The sequence below is a fragment of the Talpa occidentalis genome, unplaced genomic scaffold (genome assembly GCF_014898055.3).
Source record: "Talpa occidentalis isolate TD23 unplaced genomic scaffold, MPIMG_talOcc4v2.1 talOcc4.4, whole genome shotgun sequence".
Taxonomy (NCBI): Eukaryota; Metazoa; Chordata; class Mammalia; order Eulipotyphla; family Talpidae; genus Talpa; species Talpa occidentalis.
In genome coordinates, this window is record NW_023604295.1 from 102,483,906 (window position 1) to 102,506,936 (window position 23,031).

General features: G+C 36.4%; 1 protein-coding gene across 2 annotated transcripts in view; it reads left to right on the forward strand.

Moving 5' to 3' along the window:
- The window catches only part of RYK (receptor like tyrosine kinase), a 99,102-nt gene that overhangs the window by 48,177 nt on the left and 27,894 nt on the right, over nucleotides 1-23,031 (forward strand). Inside the window, exons 8-13 of one of the 2 annotated variants that reach the window (XM_037525965.2) lie at nucleotides 437-562; nucleotides 2,856-2,942; nucleotides 7,600-7,669; nucleotides 21,016-21,148; nucleotides 22,356-22,465; nucleotides 22,627-22,786. In XM_037525965.2, the coding sequence (XP_037381862.1) occupies nucleotides 437-562; nucleotides 2,856-2,942; nucleotides 7,600-7,669; nucleotides 21,016-21,148; nucleotides 22,356-22,465; nucleotides 22,627-22,786 (686 nt within the window). Of the gene's footprint in view, nucleotides 1-427; nucleotides 563-2,855; nucleotides 2,943-7,599; nucleotides 7,670-21,015; nucleotides 21,149-22,355; nucleotides 22,466-22,626; nucleotides 22,787-23,031 lie in introns of both variants that reach the window. The other variant, XM_037525966.2, reaches the window with a different exon arrangement.

Sequence of the window (23,031 nt, forward strand, 5' to 3'; positions counted from 1 at the left end):
CAGTGGGTTCACAAGTCCAGTCTTGACTTAGTGATAATCACATTGATTGATTAGGTTCTCATTTAAAAAGTTCTTTTGTTAGGAGACTATATTAGAAAATCTTTTGGAAGAAAAACAGCCAATAAAAAAAATTAAATTCTATCAATCAAAGCTTGTTTCATTTGATTGAAAGACAATTGAGATGATAGTATTATTTTTAAGTATTTCTTGTTTTAATTCTGCTTTTTAAGATTTTGTAGTAGATTAAAAAATATTTCTTTAAATTGATTTTCATAAGCAATCCTTTCTGCGCATGTATATACCTTTTCCTTTTATGATTCTTATACTTATTAATTCCTGTTACTTTAGTCCTGAGGCACTACCTGAACTAGTTGACTACCCTGAGGCTATATTAAGGGTATTTATATTTCTTGGTTTGGCTATGTTGGCTCCTCAGGTTATCCCACCTTGAGGATAGAGAAGAATGACCTGAGAAGTGTCACCCTTTTGGAAGCAAAAGCCAAGGTGAAGGATATAGCAATATCAAGGGAGAGGATAACTCTAAAAGATGTACTTCAAGAAGGTATTGATCTCAAAATCAATTTTTCAGGGAAGATTTAATGTTAGCATTAAAATCTTTCTGTTTCAAATTCTATGAATTCCATCTCACTTTGTGTCTAATGATAGAAAGCACTTGTTAATCTGATTTTCATGTTCTCTTTCTTTAAATCTTTTATTTACCTTAATGCAGCTTTGGTGCATTCTTGATTTTCAAGTATATGAAAGCATATATTTTAGTGTTTGTTATCTTTAAAGTATGTTTTTCTGTTGTAGTTCTTGTTTAAAGATGATCACATCCTGGCAGGCCTCTTTAAAGTATTCTAAATTGTTTTTTATCTGACAGATAGTATGAGGGATCTAGCAGAAGAAGTGCATGGGTTTTGGAGTTATACTCAAGTTCCACTCCCGTTTTTTACCTATGAGACCTTCGAGAAATCACCTAATGTCTTCCATGTCAGTTTCCTCTTCCATAAATTTGAACTGTATCAACTCTTAAAGTAGTTATGAAGATTAGATGAAATGGTATATATTCAGTGAACTAACACGTAATAGGTGTTTAGTACAAAATAATACCCTTTCCCTTCCTGGCTTGCTCATCTTTGCTTTCCTTTTATTATAAAAATAATAAATAATAAGCTATTTTATAGCTTATTTTTAAATTCATAAAAGAAAACACAGTGGCTAATTAACAATAAAAAAGAGGTCAAATACAACAATAGTTGCATATCATTTTTCATCTGTCAGGTTGGCAAAATTTGAAATGATAGATAACATCCAGGCTGACAGATGGAATGGGGGAACAAGCTCTCTTATACATTGCTGATAGGACTATCAATTATAGTAACCTTTTTGTAAGGTTATACACACACACACACACACACACACAGATGTTCTTTTGTATATATTCCCTACATTCATAATGGATTTTAAGTATATGTTTAGGAATGCTTTTTATAAGTGGGAATAGGTACTAGGAAGACAGGGTAGAAGTTGTTACAGTCCTACTCTGGTAGAGAGTGAAAGTGTAAGCAAGGTAAACTTCGGGTATCAAAGGGGTCAAGGTATATAGTTCTGGCTATGTATTAGCTACAGTGTTTGAAAATATTTACTCAGTTCTAAGCAAAGTGTCTTAAATAAAGATTATCCAAAAGTTTTTTCTGCCTCAAGCATTGAAGTTACACTGTTTCGTAGACCTCTGAATCCTACTAGGCAGGCACCAATAACTCTAAGTCATAGAGGGAAAGACATTAGAGCACGCATCTTCATATGCAAGGTATCTGCAGCAAAGTAAAACTGTTTGCAAACATATTTTTTAAAATGTGAAGGAAGGAAAGTAAAAGTTTCTAGTGAGAGAAAGCTGTGATTGATTTTCAATGAACATTGTATTAGAGATTTTTTTTTTTTTAAGATTTATTTATTTACAAGCACTGGGTACAGTCAGAAGCACAGGAGGGTGAGAGAATTCACCAGAGCCAGAGCAGAGAACAGAGCAGGGAGCAGAACAGGCAGAAGGACCGAACGAAGTACACTGCTGAGGGGAGCAGCGGGCGACAGCAGAGGTCTGCACGCCATGTGGGACCCTTGCCAGGCGGCCGGGGATCAAACCAGCGCTGCAGAGGCTACGGGCAGCTTCGCAACCAAGCGCTCAACCACTGTGCCACCCGGCAGGCCCTCTATTAGAGATTTTTTAATAGCAATTGCAAAATTATATATGTATGCTTTTCATAATTCACGTTTAACCACTCCTATCACCCCAATAAGGTTATAACTTTTCTTCTTACTACAAAGCTTTTTAGGAACACATTTTACCATTTACCTGAGAGGCTAGGCAGTTGTCTGAGGCCATTTAAGTAGTGATTGATAGAGCCAGGATTGGAACCTAGGACTATCTGAATCTAAGACTTGTACTTCTTGGCTTTCTTTTTAAGCTACATTTTAAAGCTTTGTAGCAGCAGGGTGGGAGAGTTCAGTTTTTTCCTTTGTCTTTTTCTTGACCTACGCCTAGAAACTCACAAATGTCTCTATGGATACCCATTACTAAGCCCCAGTGCTCCTGACTATATCATTAATTTATTTAGGATAATTCAGAAGAACTCACATATACTTAGTTTAAAAGCAAGTTAGGATTATTTAATAGTCACAAAGAACTTCAACTAGTCATTAAAAGACAAAGAATTTCATTGCCAGGGCTAGAGTCATGTTGTTTATCACATATACCCTTGTTATGCTTAAGTTAGATTGTGCCAGAAAGTTTGGTAGTTATAATTTTATGAAGGTTTTCACATGATCTCATTAAATATTATTTTTTTTTTTAGGTACTTTCGGCCGTATTTTCCATGGGATTTTAGTAGATGAAAAAGATCCAAATAAAGAAAAGCAGGCATTTGTAAAAACAGTTAAAGGTAGGGTATTTTCTATACTGTTTCCACAGTGCTACCCTGTCTAATGTGGCATAGATTCTCAGTGTGTGCCAGACCTTTAAATCAGTCCACCTGAGGCTTTTTTAGAAGATTTGGGTTGACCTCATTAGGTATTGGATACAGTCTAATAAATCAAGACATAAACATTTATTAGAAATTACTTAGGCTTTTGGTTAAACTATATCCACTTGACTTTATTGTTGCTGTATCTATTACTATCTTTATCCTAGGCTAAAATTTTTTGGCACTATCTTTTTCTCTCTTAAAAAGCATTGTTGTTAGTATCCCCTCATTGTAGACAAAAACAGTTACCCCTAGGCTGACATTACTCAAGCAACTGTTTGTCTTCCTTCAACCCCCCCCCCTTTTTGGCTATTATATTTATTGTTGCAGAAAAATATTTCTTAATGTAGTTTTTCAGGTATATTCATAGTTGGAGTTGCTGGCCGAACAGTTGATTATATTTAAAATTTGTTAGATATTTCCAGATTTTTCTCTTAAAGGTAGTTAATGTTTTCATGAACAGAATACCCATTTTCACATACTGTGCTTTGGGCCACCTATTGAAATGTGATGCCTAATTTTTTCATTTATCGATTTATACATATTTTTCAATTAGAGGTTCCTATCAAAATACACTATAATATTATGTATAGCTTATTCCCTAATGCTAATAAATTATAAGAACTTTTGAAATACTAGACTTTTAATTATTTCTTAACTGATGTCTGTAAAAATTTAAATAATCTTAAGTCTATTATTTGTGCCTTTTAAGAGAAAGAAAAATGTATTTATAGGATGTTAATGTCTAACAGTATCTGCTGTAGGTTGGGATGATAAGATATTAATTTTGGAAAAATATTTAGTGTTTTGAAAGTAGAAATTGAGGGAAAAATTTAATTCACTTTTATGAGTAGGAGGTGACAGTCTTATGAGGTTTATTATAAATTTAGTTTATAGAACTTATGTTTCTAAATTTACTGAAAGGAATTCTTGCAAAGTATGAAGGGTTTATCTTTATTATTTCTAAAAACTTGAGTTATATCAATCCAGCAAAAAAAAATCTTTGGAATTTGATTGCTTTGAATTTAGCAAAATTGCTTGTTGAAGAATGCTGCAGAAACGCACAGCCCTTTTATTTTTTCTGAAGAAATGATTTAACTTTTTATATTTTTCATTATTTTTTTCACTTACTTCTTCTAGCCTCCAAAATACTTCCAAAGGTTAATATTTAAGTTAACTCTGACTAGGTTTTCTAACTAGCTTTAATGAATATTTTACACTTTTATTCTTATAAATGTAATAACTACTGCCTCTTGTTACACTCCTTTTTTTCAAAAGAAACATTACCTGCTCCTGTTTCTTTTAGGATTCATAAATATTTGTAAATATTCTATGGACAATTTAGAGCTATGCTTTTATTAATTAGTTCTGAATAAATATTGAATTAACTAGAGGTTTCTGTACAGAGTAGGGTGATGTAAGGTTGGATGGGGGAGAAATGGAAATAGAAGTGATAAGTAAACACAATGCGGATACTGGGTTTGTTTTACAAGATAAGCTTTCTTTTTCCATATACACTTGAATTGTAGTCACTTGGTTGTTCCTCTGCCTTACCACATGAGCTAGACGGAAACCAGAAAAAGCACAGCGAGTCCTTAGCCAAGGTATTGTCATGATTTGCATGGGAAACTGAGAGGAAGTGCATTGACCACAGCCCTTACCTCAAAATTGTTAAAAGAGAGAATTCCATGTGATTGGGTATCTCTGAGATTTATTCTTTTGGATTTTTTTTTTTTAATTAAAGCTTCATAGAGCTGACAGAATCTCACAAAACTACATGCCTTGTTACATGCTAGACAATTTAGAAGTGTAGTTGAAAATGCAAAAAATTTCTCAAAGATCATTGGCCTTCTGCTTTTAGGCATATGTAGGAAATTAGTTTAGCATCTTCAAAAATTCTTAATTTTGCATAGACTTTATGGATATTCCAGTATATATTTTCAGAGATTGAAGTTAGAATCTGAATTTCACAGCATGAATATTGTGTAATTGAATTCCATAAAATAAATGAATTAGTTTGTTATTGGTATGAAATTCTTCTTTTATACCTGCTAATTTTTTGCAATTTTGGAATAAATTTTTTAATCTTTTTGTTCATTCTTGTAATTTTTGAGTATAAATTACTTTATAGTATTCTTTTTAAATGTATATATCTTGAAGATAGACCTCTCAGTATTGAAAAGTAAAAGACTAGGGCTATACTAGGGAAGGAATCCAGGAAAATTGGTTTAGTATCTTACTAAATGGATACTATTTTTTTTTCCCATTTCAGCATTTTCTTATCATTATCATCCATTTCAAGTATCCTTTGTTTATAGAATATGCTTATCATAGATAAGAACTTTAAAAAATTTAGGTGTAAAATGATACATCCTGAAATTATCTTTTGTTTTTCCCGGGTCTCCATGTCAGTTGACAGTAAGATAAACTCTTACTAAGTGGATGCAGACTCTCAACTATTACTGGTTTTTAATCCTTAAAACATCCTACAACCCCCAGTTAGTCCTGGCCATAATTTCATTAAAAATAATTTCTGAATTATTAGAAATTAGTCTCATTTACTAAATAATCCTAATTTTTAAGTGTGTTTAGATAGTTTATTCCAACAGATGTTGTTGTGAGGAACCGTTTCCAAAAAAGTATCAAATGTTTGAAGTTCTTGACTTTTTGTCCACCCATTTTTTACATTCTTATGAAAGTCTTAACTAAGTGAAACTGCCTCAAAAGGGAACAGTAGCAGGTAGCAGGGCAGGAGTGTTACCACTAATTAAACTAGGAAAATGAAATTTGCAATTTCTCAACTGTGACAGCACAACCTTTAATGAGTGAATATGACATGCCATCATTGTGCCAGAATTCTGGATTTTATCACTGGCTCAGCACTTTACTTAGTGGGGCAAGCAGAGGTGTGAATCTTGGCTTTGCCAGTTGTCTTCTTTCTCTTAGCTCATTGATTGTAAGCTTTATAAATTATTACTGTTCTTACTATTGACATACAGATTAGTTATTCTGTGGAAGTGTTTTTAAGGATACACTATACTCTTATTTTGTTTGTGATATCTAAAAATTATTAAAAAAAACTATTTTCAGGATTTCTTAAATAAAAATATGCTTCATTTAATGCCAATGTTCTTTTTACATAGTGTAGAATATACAATTAAGAGACTGGGCCCTGCAACATGAGCAATCCTTGTAGATTTGTTCAGATATTTGATGGCTTAAAAGTTATTTTGGAGGTTGCAAACTAAAGATATTGATAAATTGTGTTATGTTTTTGTTTTAAAATCATTGGACAAAAGCCAATTTTAGTTCTCTTTTTTTTTTTAACTCTGGACCAAAGACCATGAGTTTAAAAGTCAAAAGTAAATTGGGATAATGTTATTAATTTTAGCTATTGCAGAATTACATCTTTCCTAATTATATTTTATTTTTGATTTTAACTGCAGAGAGGTAAGAATGTAAATTCTCACATCTCTGAAAGTATCACCAAAAAAAATTTCTTATGTTCTCTCTATGAGTAAGAAAAAAAAAAATTACCCAAATGTATGTATGAAAATTTTCAGATAAGCTTGTTAAAAAATGTAACTGATCACCAAAACACAGTTTGGCACCTTGCTTCCAAAATTTACCTTGGAGATCATCTTCTGTCATTACTTATAAGACTTAAATTTTAGTTTTTAAAAGTAGCTGCATAGTATTCTGATATGCTAACTCAAGTAATTCACTGCTGATGGGAACAATGATGGCTTTGAAGTTTTCTTTTTGTTGTTACTGTGGAACTATATTCCTGATATATACAGATCATCTTTTGTGATATATTGTATATATTGTAGAGAAGTCTTTTAGGATTTATGAAAAAAGTGTTATATGCATTTTAAAATTCTGTGAGATGTGCTTTCCACACCTACCCTATCAATGAGCCTGTTTGCTTACGCTTGCCCAAACTTACAGGTAGGACAGATTTTTGTGTTTTCCAATCTGATAGGGAATATGCATCTTCTAGTTTAATTTCCATTTCTGTACTTGGGAGTAAAGCTGAAAATCATTTTATAGTTTTGTTTATCATTTGTGTTTCTTTTGTCAGCCAACTATTTTTATGCATCCTTTGCCTCTTTAAAATTTTTTTCTTATTGATTTGTGTGAACTATCTAAAGAAGGGAGATTTAAAAAAAGAAATTATACCCCTAAAATCATACAGTGATGTAAATTAACATTACCTCAATAAAAAAATAAAATAAGTAAAAAATGCTTTAAAAATACAAAAGGAAATTAGCCCTTTATATGCCTATGTGTTGCTGATATTTTTCCAGTTTGTTATTACTTTTTCTACTTGTTTGCGAATTCTTATTTAACTTCTAATATTTATGTTGTCAAATTTTTCATTAATAGTTTTTGGCATTTTCAGTGGTAAGACTGTCTAGTGCAATAAAATTTTAGGCTATACCTATTTAGATTTACCTGTAACTTTCAATAAAAATTTACATTATAGTCTGAAATAATTATTTACTAATAGCAGAAAATATTACCTATAGTACTACCATTCAAAATACTTTTTTTTTTTTTAATATATATATAGACCAAGCTTCTGAAATTCAGGTGACAATGATGCTCACTGAAAGTTGTAAGCTCCGAGGTCTTCATCACAGGTGAGAGAAGAAAACATCTGGCTCTAGGTGATAAGCCTGGTAACATTGTATGCTATTTATTTTAAGAATATTGTGATGTGTTCTAAATTGAAAGATTTTTGGGATAGCTTTTTTCTGAATATAAAAGTGACAAGCATGCTGATTGCACAAAATTCAAAAACAGAGTAAAGTATGAAACAAACTATGTAAGCCCATATCTGGATAATTGTAGCTTAGCTTTCCAGAGGAGTTTATGAATATTTTTGTGCATATTTCCCTTAAAAAATAGGATAATGATACAAAATATTTGTTATGAAAATTTTGAACATATAAAATACCAAATACAACAATAGTAAACATCAATAGACTTCTAAAGTAGGTGATATTTTGCTTTGTGTGTGTGTATATGTATATCCATAATCTATGTATTAGTATGTGTGGAAGCTTTTAAAAGTAAATTGGACATCTTAACACTTTTAATGTAATTCCAACTTGTGTTTTTTTAAAAAATGAGGTTATTTTTCTATATAATCACAAAATCAGTATCTTTAATAAGGTGAACACACTTCTTGATAAAACAATATATCCAGTTTTTCATGTCACTAACCACGAGTTCATGTCTGCATATTAAAAGGCTACATAATAATCATTGAGTGGATGCACCACCCTTTATTTAATTTGTGTCACCATTAGATCATTGTATGATTTAAAAAAAATACTTAAAGTTCTATTTGAAGAGATTTAAAAAAAAAACTTGCTGTTGGTCCTGTTCACAGAACTCAAACAAAAACATACCTTCCCAGCCAAAATGGGCTTAAATATAGTATCACAGTGTGCAGCAATATCAATACTGGGGGATGGTTTCTTTTTAAAGCACTATGTAGAATGAGCTAGTTTATATGCCTACTGAAATTTGTTTAAAAAAAAAATAGTAACCATTCCTTTGAAAAGTATTTATGCATTTCTGGGGGATAAAGGAAGTAATGCATACAGAAGGCATCATGCATTTAATTTCTATGAACTTTGAGCAGTTTCTCTAGTTCTGCTAAAAATAAGATGACTATGTAGATCTTTATTTTTGAGTGTTGCTTATACTCCGATGCATATTCAAAAGAATTTGAGAACCCAGAAAGAAGGCAGAGTATAAGAAGATAAGTAAAATGGTAAATGAAACTGAGGTTTTTGACATGATTGTAAAAGAGAAAACAAAAAAAGCCAACAATAAGGAGACTACTATTTTTGCTGTGATTAGACATTAAAACAACTCTTAGCTTCTGGACAGCCAAGGCTAAAGCCAAAAGCTGATAAATCTCATTAGAAAGAGAAGAAAAGAAATAGGGTTTCTGAGTCAAAAAAAAAAAGGAAAGAAAAGATACAAAGATGTTCCTTGGGGACAGGAAAATTTTTCTAATTTCAAATTCCAAAGCAGATGTCTCAGTAGATTAATTTAAAAAAAAAAAAAAGATTTATTTTTTATTTTATTTATACAAGAATTGGGGTATAGGCCCAGAGGCACAGAGGGTGAAAGAATTCACCAGAGACAGAGGGGAGAGCAGAACAGGCAGACAACCGAAAGCGCTGCTGAGGAGAGCAGCAGGTGAGACAGGAGAGGTCTGCTGCACCTTGTGGGTGTCTCCCTGGTCAGCCAGGAATCGAACCCGTGCTGCATTCCGTGGACAGCTTCACAGTACTACACTCAACCCACTGCACCACTGGGGAGGCCCTCATTAGATTAATTTTATACTTGGGAAATTGATCAATATAATGAACAGTGATAATTTTTCTTTTTTTTCATTGAAAAACAAAATACCAGAGACCTTTGAAAAAATTAACACAACAATATTGAGACACTGAGGATGTCCCTTTGAAGAGTTAATTTTTTGTTGTTGTTGTTTTTTTTAAAGATTTATTTATACAAGAACCAGGGTACAGGCCAGATGTGCGGGGGAGAGGGGACACAGGGCAGGTGGCGGGTGAGAGGATTCACCAGACAGAGCAGGAAACAGAACAGGCAGACTGACAGAATACACTGCTGAGGGGAGCAGTGGGCGAGACAGGAGAGGTCTGCTGCACCAAGTAGGTTTCTGCCCAGCCAGCTGGGATCAAACCAGCGCTGCAGATGCTGTGGACAGCTTCACAGTGTGAAGCTCAGCCTCCTGCGCCACCAGAGAGGTCTTACATAGTTAGTTTTATGGCTTAAGGAAGTTAACTTCCATTGGCCTAATTCAGTCCAAGAATAGAACTCATTTGCAAAGGAATAGATGAAAAACTTATCCTTTGGACCATATTTTCTAAAGAAAAACAAACATTTTGTCTTCTCTGGGTAACAAAACAAGATTCAGGTAATGATCCATCGGCAATGTCCTTTTTGTTGGGGGAAATGTCAGAAGAATTTAATACTGTAATGTAATGTTACTCCATTATAGAACTGAGGTACTTTAGGGATGCAGGGGAAAATTCCTACACCCTTCTGGGTTCTTTTCTGGCTGGTCAAGCAAACAAATATTTTTTTTTTTTAAGATTTATTTATTTATTTATTCATACAAGCACTGGGTACAGTCAGAAGCACGGGAGAGTGAGAGAATTCACCAGAGCCAGAGCAGGGAGCAGAGCAGGCAGAGTGACGAAATACACTGCTGAGGGGAGCAGCACATGGCAGGAGAGGTCTGCGCACCATGTGGGACCCTTGCCGGTGGCCGGGGATCGAACCAGCGCTGCAGAGGCTGTGGGCAGCTCCGCAGCCCAGCGCTCAACCACTGCGCCACCAGGGGAGGCCCCAAACAAACTAATATTAGATAAGGAGGAGAGAAAGGCCAAATTTAATTTCATATCTCTGGAGAACTTACATGGTTGTAAATTCTGTAGTGAATTGCACAAACTGAGGGTTTATATCCTAAACCCTGAAGAATGAGATCAGGACCTTGGGGTGTTGAGGAGAGAGGAGATGGGGGGAGCTCACATGACAAGGAAGGGATGACCTAATGTGACAGAATCTTGCCTCTGCATGTTTGCCCTGCCTTAAGATGGGTTTCTCCAATAAAAAAAATTATGGAGATGACCCTAAATCTGCGTTATCTTCATTCTTTAAGGTAATGATCACAGTTTCACTGGAGACCTGCAGGACCTCAATCAGCCTTAGTTGCCATAGACCAAGACAGCATGTTGGAAAAAGCTTACACTGGGCATCTTGGAAAAAGCCTATCTGAACAATTTCTGGGAGACTGATCTTACAGCACCTAGGTATTCTAAGTCCAGTGAAAAGTCTGCACCTCTAAAGCATAGAAATGCATTACAGGGATAAATGTAGACAAAGCCAAGATTTTCCTATAGAGCAGTTTTAGAAACACTTAGGCCAAAGGTATTCTGGCTGAAAATGGTCAAAGCATTTGCAGTATTTCCTCATGTAGCTTTAAACTGTAGGGTTTTTTAACATCCTACCAGTATGAATTAGATGCCCCAGGGTACCCTGAAGTGATGACATGGGATAACATACTGATTTGAGGTTGATACCCATCAGAAAATCTTACAAAAGGTAGTTACAGTTTCGTTACGATTAATTGTTCTTCCTGCCTATAAATTGATAGTAAGACTCCTGGTTTATAATGAGCAAAACACATTGTCAGTATGTAAAAAGTATATAGTTCTTTCCATTCTTTGTAGCACTTATTTCATTCTTAAGGGCACTAAGGCCTACCACATACTATTTCTTGACTCCTGTTTTCTAGACTACTCATAGCTGTGTGTATGCATTTGCTTATTCATTGTAATTCATTAAATACCTACTTTGCACTTGAATTTGCTAGGCATGAGGGATAAAAATAAAATAATGATCTTCAGGAATCACAGAATTTATCAAGCAAACTAAATATACTCAGAAATAAATGGTAATTGGTTTCAGATTTTATTTTTCTTAACTGCTTGTGGTATGTAATTGAGTATGTTTACTTCATATTTAATTTTCCATCATTGAAGTTGTAGAAGTGTTGAAATATTTTAAACCATTTTGAAATCCTTTCTTTTCATTCATTTTTTCACTGCAATTTGTGAGAATAATTTTTACTATCAATTAAAATAACTGCATAAATAAAAGACAGCTATCAACCTCTTAATTTTAGAAGTGCTTCATACACAAGTACTCTTGAGCTATTTCTGCTTGTAGTGTGACTCTCCATTGGCCCAAGGGGCACTTGTTAGGCTGAATGCCTCACAGCCCTCATTCTGCCAGTCACTGGGTGAGACAGAGTACTGGATGCAGGTCTTCAGTCAGGTCCTCCCAGAACCGTCTTCCTCTACCGTGTTCTCTATAGCACTTGCTTTGCTCTGGTTCAATTTTTTTTCATCTTTTTTATTATAACATTTATCATTTTTTACATTTTTTTAGACAATATTTGCTTCCCCCCACCCCCTCAGATTGAGTCCCCATAGAATCTCCTTCCCCAAGGCACCCATGCACCATCACCACAGTCCCCTGTGCTCCTCCTTCCATCCCTCTCACCCCTCTCCCTCCTCCTCCCCTACAATATTTCTCTGTTTTATAATTGTCTGTTTTTGCTTTGTTGTGTTTTGTACTGTTGTTACTACTTTTTTTACACCGATGTCTTATTTGGTTCCCCTATATTCCTGTTATAAGTGAAACCATCTGATATTTTTCTTTTTCCTTCTGGCTTATTTCACTGAGCATAATTTCTTCTAGCTCCATCCCTGTTGCTGCGAATGACATGAGTTTATCTTTTTTGATTGCTGAATAATATTCCACTGTGTATATATACCACATCTTGATCCAGTCATCTATTTTTGGGCATTTGGGTTGTTTCCAGGTTTTACCTATTGTAAATAGTGCTGCAGTAAACATAGGTGTAGAGGTGCTCTTTTGAATCACTGTTTTTGTGTCCTTTGGATAGATCCCTAGGAGTGGAATTGCCGGATCGTATGGTAGCTCCATTGTTAGTAGACTGAGGAGCCTCCAGACAGCTTTCCACAATGATTGGACCAGTTTGCACTCCCAGCAGCAATGTAGGAGAGTTCTTTTTCACCGCATTCTCACCAACATTTGTTGTTGCTTGTTTTTTTTGATATGTGCCGTTCTTACTGGTGTAAGGTATCTCAGTGTGGTTTTGATTTGCATTTCCCTGATTATAAAGGATGTTGAACATTTTTTCATATGCCTGTTGGCCATTTGCATTTCCTCTTTGGAGAAATGTCTTTTGAGTTCTTCTGCCCATTTCTTGACTGGATTGTGTATTTTGTTTGTGTTGAGCCGTGTGAGTTCTTTGTATATCTTTGTGATCAGTCCCTTATCAGTTGGATGTAGTGCAAAGATTTTTCCCCAATCAGTGGGGTGTCTCTCTGTTTTGGTTAATGTCTCTTTTGCTGTGCAGAAGCTTTTCAGTTCGATGTAATCCCAGGTGTTTATCTTTGCCTTCATTACCACTGCTTTGGGTGATGAGTCTCTATAGATGTTTTTGAGATGTATGTCTTGTAGTGTTTTGCCTATATTTTCTCCTATATATTTTATGGTTTCAGGTCTTATGTCCAGTTCTTTTATCCATTTTGAGTTGATTTTTGTGCACAGTGAGAGGTAGTGGTCTAGTTTCATTTTTTTGCATGTGGAGGTCCAGTTTTCCCAATACATTTATTGAACAAACTGTCCGTGTTCCATTGCATGTTCTTTGCTCCTTTGTCAAGATTAATTGTTCATATAAGTGCGACTTTATTTCTGGGCTCTCTGTTTGGTTCCATTGGTCTGTGTGTCTGTTTTTGTTCCAATACCAAACTGTTTTAATTATTATGGCTTTGTAGTATAGCTTGAAGTTTGGAAGTGTGATACCTCCTTTCTCCTTTGTTTTCATCAGTAGGGCTTTAGCTATTTGTGGTTCCATATGAATTTTATCAGTATTTGTTTTATTTCTTTGAAGAATGTCATTGGGATTTTTATTGGAATAGCATTGAATCTGAATATTGCTTTTGGGAGGATGGCCATTTTAATAATGTTGATTCTTCCAATCCATGAGCAGGGGATGTCTTTCCATTTCTTTGTGTCTTCAATTTCTTTTAACAGTGTTTTATAATTTTCTTTGTATAGATCTTTCACCTCTTTTGTTTGGTTTCTTCCCAAGTATTTGATTTTTTTGCTTTCAATTATAAAATGGATGGTTTTTTTGATTTCTTCTTCTTCCAACTGACTGTATATAGGAAGGCTACTGATTTTTGCGTGTTGATTTTGTATCCTGCTACTTTACTGAACTGATTGATTATTTTGAGTAGTTTTTGTGTGGAGTTTTTAGGGTTCTCTATGTATATTATCATATCATCTGCAAATAGTGATAGTTTTACTTTTTCTTTCCCTATCTGGATTCCTTGTATGTCTTTCTCATGTCTTATTGCCCTGGCTAGCGCAGTAAGAGCAGTGGTGAGAAAGGACATCCTTGTCTTGTTCCTGATCTTAAAGGAAAGGCCTTCAGCTTTTCATCATTGAGAATAATGTTGGCAGTGGGTTTGTCATATGTGGCCTTTATGATGTTGAGGTATGTTCCTTATGTCCCGAGAATTTCAAGGGCCTTCATCATAAATGGATGTTGGACTTTGTCGAATGCTTTCTCAGCATCTGTTGATATGATCATATGGTTTTTGTTTTTCCTTTTGTTGATGTGTTGGATTACACTTCTTGATTTTCGTATGTTGAACCATCTTTGTGCCCCTGGGATGAATCCCACTTGATTGTGGTGTACTATGCCTTTGATGCATTGTTGGATTCTGTTGGCAAGGATTTTGTTGAGGATTTTTGCATCAGTGTTCATCAGGGAGATTGGCCTGTAATTTTCTTTTTTTGTGCTGTCTTTCTTTGGTTTTGGTATTAGTATAATGTTGGCTTTGTAGAACGTATTTGGTAGTATTCCTTCTTTCTCAATTTTTTGAAAGAGTTTCTGTAGGATAGGCACTAATTCACTGCTGAACGTTTGGTAGAATTCATTTGTGAACCGTCTGGGCCTGGGCTTTAGTTTTTGGGGAGTGCTTGATTATTGCCTCAATTTCGCTGCTTGTAATTGGTCTGTTTAGTTGTTCTCTTTCTTCTTTGACCAGCTTTGGATGATTATATCGTTCTAGGAATTTGTCCATCTCTTCTAGGTTGTTAAATTTGTTTCCATATAAGTGTTCATAGTAATCTCTGATTATTCTTTTGATTTCTGCTGAGTCTGTTGTGATTTCTCCTCTTTCATTTATAATCCTGTTTATATGTGTTTTCTCCTGTTTTGTCATTGTGAGCCTGGCTAGAGGTTTGTCTATTTTGTTTATTTTTTCAAAGAACCAGCTTTTGGTTTCATTGATCTTTTGGATTTTTTTTCTAATTTCTAATTCATTAATTTCTGCTTTGATTTTATTATTTCCTTTCTTCTACTGGCTTTAGGTTTTTTTGTTGTTCTTTTTCTAACTCTTTGAGATGTGAGATTAGGTTGTTTCTTTGAGTTCTTACTTGTTTGTTGATGTGAGCCTGTATTGTTATATATTTTCCTCTTATTACTGCTTTTTTTTTTTTTTTTTTTAAATAGAGGCATGTTTTTATTTATTTATTTGTTTGTTTGTTTGTTTTGTTTATACATGCACTGGGTACAGTCAGAAGCGCGGGAGGGTGAGAGAATTCACCAGAGCCAGAGCGGGGAGCAGAGCAGGCAGAAGGACCGAAGTACACTGCTGAGGGGAGCAGCAGGCGGCAGGAGAGGTCTGCACGCCATGTGGGACCCTCCTCTGGTGGCCAGGGAGCAGCCGGGCATTGAACCGGTGCTGCAGAGGCCGCGGGCAGCTTCGCAACCCAGCGCTCAACCGCTGTGCCACCGGGAGGCCCTTATTACTGCTTTTGCTGCATCCCATACATTCTGGAAAGTTGTGTCTTCTTTGTCATTGAACTCAAAGTATTTTTTAATTTCTTCTTTGATCCCCTCATAGTCCAGTGGTCTTCCAGTAGTGTGAATTTCAATCTCCATGAAGTGGGAGGGTTCCTTGTTTTCTTTTCATGATTTATTTCTAGCTTGACGCCTTTATGATTGGAGAAGATAGTTGGAATGATTTTGATCTTCATGTATCTGTTAATGTTTGTCTTGTGGCCCAGTATGTGATCAATTCTGGAGAATGATCCATGCACACTGAGAAAAATGTATACTCGAATTTTTTTGGGTGCAGTGTCCTATAAATGTCTGTTAACTCCATGAGTTCTATGTCTTTATTTAGGGCTCTAGTGTCTTTGTTTATTTTTTGTCTTGTTGATCTGTCCATTGGTGAGAGTGGGGTGTTGAAGTCTCCCACTATATACATATTTTCTTTAATGTCTGTTTTCAGAGCTGATAATAATTGTCTTAATATATTTTGGTGCCCCTTCATTTGGTGAGTATATGTTAATGAGTGTTATATCTTCCTGATGTATTGTCTCCTTGATCATAATGTATTGTCCATTTATGTCTCTTTTTACCTTTTTTAATTTCAAGTCTATTTCATCTGATATAAGTATGGCTGTTCCTGCTTTCTTTTTTGGTCCATTTGCTTGTAGGATTGTTTTCCAACCTTTTACTTTCAGTCTATGTTTATCTTTTGTGGTTAAATGTGTTTCCTGGAGACAGCAGAAGATTGGATTTTGTTTTTTAATCCAGCCTGCTACTCTGTGTTTTCATTGATGAGTTTAATCCATTTACATTTAGAGTTAATATTGATATATTGGCATCTGTGTTTGCCATTTTGTTTGTCTTTTTTTGTGATTTTATTCCTTGCTTTATTCTGTTCTTGTTCATTCCTCTGTTGGTTTTGGCTTTAGGGCTTCTTACAGAATTTTTTGGAGTGGGGGTTTAATTGTAATGAATTTCTGGAGTTTCTGTTTGTCTGAGAAGGTCCATATTTTTTCTTCGTAGAGGAAGGAGAGTTTTGCAGGGTAAAGTAATCTTGGTTGGCATTTGCCGTCTTAAAGTTTGCTGAATATGTTACTCCAGTCTCTTCTTGCCCGTAATGTTTCTTCGGAGAAGTCTAAAGTGAATCTGATTGGTTTTCCCTTATAAGTTATCTGTTTCTTCCCCCTTGCCAGTTTCATTATTTTTTCCTTGTCTTGGACTCTTGCAAGCTTTACTATTAGGTGTCTTGCTGTAGTTTTCTTTTCAATGTGGTAATTGGGAGTTCTTCTCGCTTCTTGTATATCTATATTCCTCTCCTTTTTCATACTTGGGAAGTTTTCTTCAATTATCTCTTTAAATAATTTCTCAGTTCCTTTGTCTCTCTCCTCACCTTCTGAATGCCTATAACTCTTATATTTCCTCTCTTCATGGAGTCTGATAATTGTCTAAGAGTATTCTCCTACTGCTTCATTTGCACTTCTCTCTCCTTTTCTCTTTTGGCTCTTTTTATTTCTGTATCTTCAATAGTACTGATCCGTTCTTCCATTTCATTGATTCTGTTTTCATTGCTTTTCCCAGAGTTCTTTATCTCCTCTAGTAATCTTTTAATCTCCTGCATTTCTTTTCTTTCATTTCTTAAGGTCTCAATTTCATTCTTCAGTTCAGTGATTATTTGTCTCAAATCATTTTTTTCCTTTTCGTTTTCTTCTTCTTTTTAATCATGATGATTATCAGTTCTCTATCTGATAGGCCGAGAAGTTCTTCCATGTCATTGTTGAGCTCTGGTGATTGTATTTGTTTTTGTGGTGTGTCCTCCTGTGGGCTTGCTTGGTTATTTATATTTTTTCTTCTCCCTGTTGTTTGCTTTCTAATTAGTTCTATGCGTTGGGACGTTGTGCCACTGGTGTTGGTGGGCATCTCTTTGGAGTGCTGCTTTAGGGGTGTCGGAAACTTTTACCAGACTGAGACCAGCACTGGTAGGCCAAAACACCAGGATGTTGATGCTGTGTTGCTGGGCACTGTCCCTTACAGTTCCCTCCCTCTGTATTTACTCAGTTCCAAGAGGGAATCAGCTAGTTGGTGATTTTGTTCTGGTCACGAGATGGTGCCAGAGACCCGTACTTGCTGATCTGTGCTTTTTCCCAGTGGTTCTCTGAGTAATGGAGGGGGTGTGGAGGGGAGTTCCTCAACATAGGGGCTCTTATTCATGCTGGGTGCTGTGTCTGTCCCGTGTTCACTGAGTGCTGTGCCCGCACCTGTATGGATTCCATGCCCTGAATTCTGCGCTCTAGGTTTCAGTTCCAGGACTATCAGATCCAAAATGCTGGCTGTCACCCTGTGCAGTGCCCGCTGCTATGGCGCGTCCCACACTGAGGATCCTGCGCCTGGCTCTCAGTTCCAGGATGGGGTCTTGCTCCACACCTTATTTACCTCCTTACCCCTGTTTGCGTGGCCAACTCTCTCTCAGAGCCTGAGGGTGTTTTTGGGATCCCTGGTTTCCAACTATCAGGACTTGGTGAATTTTTTTCCTGATCGCTGGGTGGAGCCAGAGATCTTTATTAGTGTCCTTCCAGAACTGTTTTCCCGCCCCCCATGCCACCCCTCCCCCGTGGGGGGGGGCGGGAAGAGTGGGAGTGAGTGGCATGGAGTGCCTCAACGGCGTGGGGGTGCTGTGTCTGCCCTGTGCCCTACCATCATGGGGATCCCATGCCCTGAATTTCATGACCTGGGTCTCAGTTTCAAAGCCCTCAGATCCAGGATGTGGGCTGTAGCCCAGTTCAGTGTCCGCAGAAATGGCGCCTTTTGCACCCCGCTTCGCAGTCCGGGTGCCTGGTTTCTGATTACTCAGTGAGGGACCTTCACCTCAATGAGAGCTCCCGCACTTCTCCCCACAAGCCTAGGTCGCAGGCACGGGGATTTGGGCAGCCTTGAGCTGCGAGCTGCGTATGATTTTCGAGCATGCAACTTTTCTGCACAAGCTTACCTGCTGGCCTTGGGCTATTTGTAGGTCTCTGGGAGTCTTTGTTCTCCTCTAATGGAGCCAGTTCTCTCACCTCCGCAGTGATTCCTGCATGGTTCTTCACAGTTCTAGTTCACAGGGTGCAGTGCCTGAAATGGTTCCTTTCCACTCGCGGTCCTGCTTGATGCGGTTTGTTCTTGCTGGTTGTTTTAGTTTTTCTTTTTGCTGTTGTTGTTGTTGTTTTCCTCCTTTCTGTTGGTCGGAGAGTGCCGGCTTTGTGGGGGGGGGGGTAGCAGGGTTCTTGGCTTTCCTCCCTTCTAGTCCTCTTTTATGGCAACTTTCTTCTTCAGACAGTTTGCCAGAGTCACCTGTTTATCTCCCATGTCCCAGTTCTCGCAGAGACCTGCCGCTTTTCCTCCCTATTCACTTTTTTTTTATGGGAGGTCTTACTCGCAGCGTTTCCCTGCCGCCGTGTTGATTCCGTCTCTGCTCTGGTTCAATCTTTAAAGAATACAGACCTACCTTCTTATTCTTTCCTTTATAAAATGAACAGAAAGAAGAACATCCATTTGTAGTATGAAATACTATCATGCAGTTTGTTACCTCTTGCAGAGCACTTTTAGTCCTTTGATGATAGAATAAAAGATTTGACCTCACACAATGTTCCTGTACGAAATGCTTCTAACCCTTCTCAGTGAATCCAGCCATGGGAAAAAGAATAGAGAAGTAATTGAGGAGTTGGAGGGAAAGCTAAAGGGGTTGGGCAACTCTCCCATTACCCCTTAAGCCATGGTATGCTCAGTTAATCCTGAGTGCAAACCCGTTGCAATAATTTTAGTGTGTATGGGACTTGTTAGTAGAAGGTGCTGTCCTCTCCCCAAACTTCCTCCTGCTCCTTGGCAGGGAACATCTTGTGATCAGGGGGAGAACACTAGGGTTTAGATGAAGAGTTGATATTTTTTCTCCATGTTCTTGCTGTTGTCTTTGACAAATTACCATACTTCTTGTCATTTACTAGCCCTTTCTTTCTGCATGGGTTTTCTTACCTATAAAGTAGGACTAATCATCACTGCCACTCAGGTTGTAATGCAAACAGAAGCCTCATGAGAGGTTATGTTGTGTAGGCTTAGTGATCTCTGAGCCCTCAATTTCTTAGTTCCGAGGGTCAGTGCTTTCCCTCGTAGGAACTCCAAGTATAGGGGCATCCACAGCTTTCACTTATGCAGGGTTACTCAGACCAGAATTGTGTTACTGTGGCTTTAAAAGAAATACATACTCATGAGAAAATTTAGGAAATACAGTAAGTAGAAATGATCTGAAGTCCCATTGCTCAAAGACAACAACTCTAACTCTTGATGTATTTCTGTGTAGTATTTTTTTCTCCTCCACATTTGTGATTATCCTGTAAACATATATAAATTTTATATCTTGCTTTCATGTAAAATAAGCTTTTACTCGTATTTCTTAATATCTCTTTGTAATTACTTAATTGTTACATACTCTATTATTTGGGTGTAGTCTTTGCTTTCCTTTGGACATTCAAGTTGTTTGTAACTTTTTGCTGTTAATATTGCATTAACTATCCTGTTCATATAGCTTTGTTATGTTTGATATTATTTTATTAAACATTCTTTGAAGCAGATGTGCTAGATAGTGGGAACATTATTTGTATGTTTGTCAAGTATTTATTAAAAGCTTATTCTTTGTGACATAGGAAACAAAGCATTGGATGTAAAATAAGAGTCCACAGTAATGTTTCCCTTCTAGGAATTTTCAGTTTAGTGGGCAAGATGATGTAATTATATAAAAAGTAAGATAACATAGGGAAAATTATTTGTGGAAGCCAATGGAGAAGTATTATGTAACCGAGTGAAATGTATACATGCATGCTATAGAAATTAAAAAAGAACAAGATTGCTTACTACAGGCTTGCCTTTATTATGTACATCATAGCTAGCCTTTTATGCTTGGTAGGATCCCATGTTAGAGATTTGGAAACTAACAGCAAAAGAGATGCTCACACAGACAGTAAATGGAAATTTAGGAATTAGAAATCACAACTAATCCCATGTGCCAGCTAAGGACTTCTTGACTTTTTTTGGCAGTATCAGCTTCTTCGAGGCCTTTTGATCATATTCTTGTCCACATTCTGCATTGGAGCCTTATCTTTTTTAAGAGTGATAAATGGACTAAATGGGATATTACCAGAATACACTCATGGTAAAGTCATTCCTTAGGTGTCTCAGATTACCCTTTACAGTAAATATTTAGTGTGGCTCTAGTTTATCTTCAGGAAACCAGTCCACAGGAAACAACTTTGAGTTTATGACTTTTTCCTACCAAGATACTACATATTTGGGAAGTGTTAAAGTCTGGTTTGAAAGAGCATTTGTAATTTTACATTATTAATCATTGTCGTGTTTTTAAGTATGTTTTGTATTTTCTTTTGTTTTAGGTTATTCTTACTACTTTTTAAAAATAAGCCCCTGAGGCTCCAAATTTCACTTGTCTTTCTTCTGATTTCTTACATTTTATAGAAATCTTCTTCCTATTACTCACGTCTGTATAGAAGAAGGAGAAAAGCCCATGGTGATACTGCCTTACATGAATTGGGGGAACCTTAAGTTGTTTTTACGGCAGTGCAAATTAGTAGAGGCCAATAATCCTCAGGTGAGAAGAATTTGCCCAAACAGTTATTTGCCCTTAGCTTCTGATCTTTTTGAAAGTAGGTATTAACATTCTTATATTCAAACTGTTTAAAGATTGAGAAACTAAAAAGTTATTTATAATCTGTCTATAGAGAAGATGAGATAAAGGAGCTGGTGTCTGATTCCATCTTGAGACTTACTCATTGCTGATGCTAAAGTTTTTCTTTGTATATCCATTGTGTACTTATTCAGGATCACCCAAACTCTTTAACACCATCTAAGTCATTTACCTGTTAACTCTTTGAAGGCAGTTATACAAAATCTCTCTACAAGCAATGGAAACAGACTTTACAGACTTTTCATTTGGTCAACATTGTATCAAGAACTGGTAGTAACTGGAGATCTAAGCAGCAGGGATTACTTGGTTATATTTTTAATATGCTTGACTGTAAGAGTCAGCCATCTCAGAATTTCTTGCCCTTTTGCACAAAGTTAGGAAGTATTTGGTGAGCTCCATCTTATGATGGTAGTGGTAGTAAAGCCTAATGGTTGCTTTGCTCCCTCCTGTAGTTTGTAGCCCATTAAGTTGGTTTAGGATTCATAGTAATGTACTTATACAGTTGGCAGGAGAAAATGGATTCAAAGACTGCATTGTATATGACCTAATATGTGTGGCATGCTTGGTCAATCAACAGGTTAATAAAGAAGTGGTTAGAGGCTGTGACACATCAGCGTCACCTAGGGAAAAATTTCATCCCTCAGCCCATGATACTGGCATACATTAGAGGAGCATATCAGGAAAGAGAGCTGTAGACTTGTATTAGTTTGAAAATGGTCCTTGAGATAATTAAAACTGCTATTTTTATAAAAGAATGAGTTGTTGGGTGATAAGTATTTGAAATATTAACTTGAGAATTCAGCATACATTGAACAGATATTTATTAAGCAACTACTTATTTTATGTGCTATGTGTTGGGTAGGTATATCTAATGGGTAAGAGGACACAGTGAGATAATTGGTAAAATGCATTATGGAATGATAAGGACTGCAGCAGATATAAGTCAGGAAGCTGTGGGAGTATATTCTTGGTTAAGAAGTAGCCTTTAGGAAGTTTAAAGTATAAATGTAAAGAAGTATTTTGGGATGGAGTAGGATTGTAGAATAAAATATGCAGTTGCCGTCATAATTTTTGTGCTAACTGCAAATATTGTTGTTTTCTGTTACCACAGGCAATTTCTCAACAAGACCTGGTACACATGGCTATCCAGATTGCCTGTGGAATGAGCTATCTGGCCAGAAGGGAAGTCATCCATAAAGACCTGGCTGCTAGGAACTGTGTGTAGGTGCCATGAGCTTGTCACTGTCTTTTGATGTTTTGGGGTCCCTGGATTTGATGTTCTCTCCAGAATCATGGAGTGAATTGTTTTCTATTTAAGAGTTATCATGATCCATATTTCTTAATACTCTGATTGCATTTGATGTTCATATCTTACTTTTCAGCATTGATGACACACTTCAAGTTAAGATCACAGACAATGCCCTCTCCAGAGACTTGTTCCCCATGGACTATCACTGTCTAGGGGATAATGAAAACAGGCCCGTTCGGTGGATGGCTCTTGAAAGTCTGGTTAATAATGAGTTCTCCAGTGCTAGTGATGTGGTAAGTGCTGTGACCCCCCAGATGTCATCAGAAGGGAGAAAAGGCTATCTGTTTTAAAGTGTTTTTCTACTTTTATGTTTTGCTTAGTTTTTATTTATTTATTTTTAAAGATTTATTTATTTATGCATACAAGAACTGGTGTACAGGCCAGAGGTGTGGCAGGGGTGGGGCGTGAGAGGATTCACCAGAGACAGAGTGGGGAACAGAACAGGCAGATGTAATGAACTACATACACTGTTGAGGGG